A 4,658-nucleotide genomic window follows, 5' to 3' on the forward strand; every position below is an offset into this window, starting at 1 on the left:
TTCTGCTTGTCTCACCAAATGTAATAATATGAACTCGGCAATAAAGCAGTGCAAAACGGCAAAAGGTATTCCGGCTATATTATACAAAGGTATTAAATTTGGAAAGGACTCACACACTGTAAAAGGTGATATTACGTGGAAATGCTTGAAAAAGAACTGTACTTTTACGATAAAAACTAGTTCGGATACTTCTGTGATTCATAGTTTAACGGGTCAACATTCGCATGAAACAGTGTCATATACCGAAAATGATGCTGCTCCCAGCTTGGAACAGGAGAATGAACACTTAAAGGCGCGAATCAAAGTTCTGGAAGAACAATGGAATGCCGCAATTAATCGGTCTATGGATCTTGATATTCGCCTCATGGAATTATCATCTTGTGAGTCGCGAATGAATGATAAAACTGAAAATGTGGATAATTTCACACACGTAAATTCACTTATAGATCGATTGAGCCAGTTTCTTAGAACGGAACTCCTTTCTGATGCGGACATTGACTGTTTTTGTAGTTATTTAATTGATTCGTTTCCAGGAAATTATGTGGTCCTACCAGCAGTAACAGCAATGATCATCAATGACGCGGAAGCTGATTTATCATTCTTAAGAAATAATGTAAAAGAAAATAATTTCACTGCTTTCGTGATAAATGACGGTCGGCAGGAAGAAGCAAATGACGGCTGGTGTGGTTCTCATTGGAGTGTTGTTGTTTATGATTCTTTACACTGTAAATTTTATATTCTGGACTCAATGAACAAATGTAATGAGAGATTTTCCATGTCTCTGATAAGAAGAGTTAGCTCAATCCTAACCTACAAGAAGATAATTACCCTTCCATGTCCTCAACAGACTAATAACTACGATTGCGGTGTTTTTGCAATGTATTTTTTGGAAGAAGTATTTAAATATAGGAAAATGTGTAGTTCAACCTGTCTCGAGGATGGTCTCTCTCTTAATACAAACTTTGATGCTACGGTATATAGGTGGAAGATTCTGTGTAAAGTTTGTAATTTTCTAAAACCCAAGTCTTGTGATTTGTTAGTCTCTAATGATTCTCCATGCAGTAAGAACATATCATATCCTAGCTCTAAACAGATAACGATTTCCAAGACTAGTGATATTTCTCTGGGAACTAAACTTAAAAAGTCAGCTAGCATGAAACCATTAAAAAACGTAGTCAGAATCTTTGGCGACAGTCATGGTCGTGATTTAGTAGATAATTTGAATAGATCTGAACTTGAAAAGACAACTAGTGGTTTTATCATGCCAAGTGCCAAATTCAACCCCATAGTAAATAATATTAAGAGTGGTACTAGAGATCTATCCAATAATGATCATGTGGTCATTGTTGGAGGAGCGAATGATGTATACTGTAATCAAGCTGGTAGTTTTCTAAAAAGTATGCTTTCTCTACTTCAGGTGCTAAATTTTACAAATGTATTAATTTCTACAATACCAATAAGATATGATTTACCGGAGTGGTCATGTGTTAACGAAGAGATTAGAAAAACTAACAGTAGAATAAAACAGTATTGTGGAAGGATGCAAAATGTTAAGGTGATAGATCTTACTGATCTTAAAAGAGAGCATTTTACTAGGCATGGGCTACACCTGAACTGGAGAGGCAAGAAGAGGATGACTGATAAAATCAAAACAATATTAGATGAAAAGGGTAATAATACAGTTATCGAGCTTCAATATGACCTGAGTCATCGGGGAAACTAATTAGTGGTCCTGTTCATATAGGTAGAAACACAACGATCCTAGAATATACTAGAAAACAGGACCGTAGCTCTGATTTGAAGGTTTGCGCTCTAAATATTCAATCTCTGAGAAATAAGTTACTTGAACTTGAGACTATTTTGAGTCGTAAAGAGTTTGATGTCATTTGCTTGAGTGAGCACTGGTTACGTGAGGAAGAGATTAATTTTTATGTCCCTCAAAACTTCAAACTAGCTGGTTTTTATTGTCGACCGACTCCATATGGTGGTTCTTTAATATTTGTGAGAGAAGGAATTGATTTTAATATTATTGACATTACCTCTCACTGTTATGAGGGTTCCTGTGAGGCAACAGCTGTTAGGATTGGTAGATTAAATACTCTAGTAATTAGTATTTACCGCACTCCTGGCTCCCGTTTCAGAGATTTTATGGTTAATTTGGAACAATTACTGGAATATGTAACAAGTAAGGTAAATGGCTTTAAATTCTTGATACTAGCAGGTGATCTAAACGTAGACATTCTTAAAAATTTTGAACCAGACACACAAGAATTTTTGAATTTATTGAGATCTTTCAACCTTTACTGTACGAATTACTCTCCAACTAGGTATGAGTCATGTCTTGATAATGTAATTACAAATATATCTGCGGATTATTTTAGAGTAACGCTTTTAGAACAAGGTTTAATATCTGACCATTCTGGTGTTTGTGTTTCGTTTGATCTAGAAAGAAAGTCATCTTCAAAAATCTCTAATGAATGTAATAAATTAAATAGAGACATGACTATAAGACTTCTTACCAAGAAAAGATTGCTACATTTGAGAAAGTCTCTTATAAATATTTGTTGGGAGAAAATTTATAAAACTGACAATAATGTTGATATGGCAGTTAATAGTTTCTTAAATATCATAGTTGAATCCTTAAATCGCTCCTGCCCTAGAGTTTTGGTGAAAAATAAAAGTAAAAAACAATCCTCTTCAAAATGGCTCTCACCTGAACTGGAAAAAATACACATTCTATTATTGATTTCTTACAGTAGATTCAAGAATACACTTAGTGAATATGATAAAGAAGTCTATAAAAATATAAGAAAGCACTACCGATTCAAGTTGAAACAAGCGAAAATAAAGGTAAATAGTGAATTTATTGCAAATGCTAATAATAGGTGTAAGGCTGCTTGGTCAATAGTCAAGAGAGAATCTAATCTCATGCCTGCTTGTAAAAAACCAATACCAATCTCTCCAAATGTATTGAATGAGCTCTTTGTTAATGTACCAACCAGAAGGTTGGATGATAGACAGGACCAAATTGATACGTCATTTCAAAATTTTCTGATTAATGCTCCAAAGCCTTCACACAATTTTAAACTTAAGACAATTGATAAGTTAACCGTTAAATCCATTGTTAATAGAATGAGTAATTCTCGTAGTGAGGATGTGTTTGGAATGTCTAATTACTTGATCAAAGAAATAATTGACTCAACCTTGCTTCCTCTAACATATATTATAAATTTTATTATTGTCATGGGCTACTTTCCGGATTGTTTGAAAGTGTCCAGTGTTACACCTGTTTTGAAAAAAGGAGATCCAAAAAATCCTGAAAATTACAGACCAATTGCTCTTGTGCCTATCATCAGTAAAATAATAGAATTTTGTCTGCTAATGCAACTCTATGAATATTTCATTTTCAATGGCTTATTATATCCCCATCAATATGGCTTTAGACCAGGTCACTCTACAATAGACGCTGTTGAGAAAATTGTAGACTTTGTACATCAATGTTTTGAAAATAAATGTGCAGTAGGGGCAACCCTGTTAGACCTTAGCAGAGCATTTGAGAGAGTTTCACATGTGATTCTCTGCAAAAAACTGGAGCATTATGGCATAGTAGATAGAGAGTTAAAGCTATTGAAAGGTTATTTGGTTGGCAGAAAACAAATGGTAAAGTGTGCAGGTAAATGCTCTGATGTATTGAACATAAATACAGGTGTACCTCAAGGATCGGTCCTTGGGCCCTTCCTTTTTCTGGTTTTCGTAAATGACTTCAGTTTCAATATACCAGGTCTTTCTGTATTGTATGCTGATGACACCTCAATAATCCAATCAGATGCTGAAATCGAAAAACTTCAGGATAAACTTGACATTTCCTTGAATCAGGCAAAATCATGGTATTTATCTAATGACCTAGAATTAAATGAGCAGAAAACAGAGAAAATAACATTTACATTAGGGCATACTCTGAACCACAATAATCTTAAGCCTGTCAAATTACTAGGTGTAATATTGGATGGTAAACTCTGTTGGGAGGAACATGTGAATAGTCTCTGTAAAAAACTTTCAAGGGTAACATACCTCCTCAAGAGATTAAATAGTTCTGTTAATCTGCAAGTATTGTTGATGACCTATCACGGACTTTTCCATTCTCATCTTAGTTATGGGATAAGAATGTGGGGCAATTGCCCAACACATAAAAAAGTTTTCATATGGCAGAAAAGGGCAGTTAGAGCTATTTTGAACCTTTCCCCAAGAGAAACTTGCAAGCCTCACTTCATCAAACTGGGTATACTGACTCTGCCATCTCTATATATATATTCCAATTTGATAAGTGTAAAGAAGAATTCTAACAACTTTCACAAACATAATGAATATCATGCTTACAATACTAGGAATAGGGAAAAAATTATGAAACCAAATCTCAGATTGAGTAAGAGCATGAAAAGCTACCCCTATTTACAGTTGTTATTTTACAATAAACTACCAATTGAAGTTAAGAACCTGCCTCAAGAAAAATTTAAAGTTGCCATTTCACAAATGCTAAAAGAAAAGGCTTACTACTCTACTGAAGAGTTTTTAATTGATAGCATATAACGTTTTCTACTTAGAATAAAAATGTGACTTACATTGTAAGAATAGTATTGTGATTACTATGTTATGACTTT

At 34.2% G+C, this 4,658-nt stretch overlaps 1 protein-coding gene across 1 annotated transcript; it reads left to right on the top strand.

Annotated features, from left to right (window-relative positions):
- LOC120353148 lies at positions 1-1,189 on the top strand. The gene is made up of 2 exons (XM_039435868.1): positions 1-953; positions 1,142-1,189. Exons 1-2 carry the CDS (start codon positions 29-31, stop codon positions 1,150-1,152), a joined length of 936 nt encoding a protein of 311 aa, XP_039291802.1. The 5' UTR covers positions 1-28; the 3' UTR covers positions 1,153-1,189.
- The last annotated feature ends 3,469 nt before the right edge of the window (positions 1,190-4,658 follow it).

Source organism: Nilaparvata lugens, chromosome 9, assembly GCF_014356525.2.
Source record: "Nilaparvata lugens isolate BPH chromosome 9, ASM1435652v1, whole genome shotgun sequence".
NCBI classification, from domain to species: Eukaryota; Metazoa; Arthropoda; class Insecta; order Hemiptera; family Delphacidae; genus Nilaparvata; species Nilaparvata lugens.

Excerpts from the sequence above, each read along its gene's own strand:
- LOC120353148 (XM_039435868.1), top strand. The coding sequence starts at position 29 with ATGAACTCGGCAATAAAGCAGTGCAAAACGGCAAAAGGTATTCCGGCT.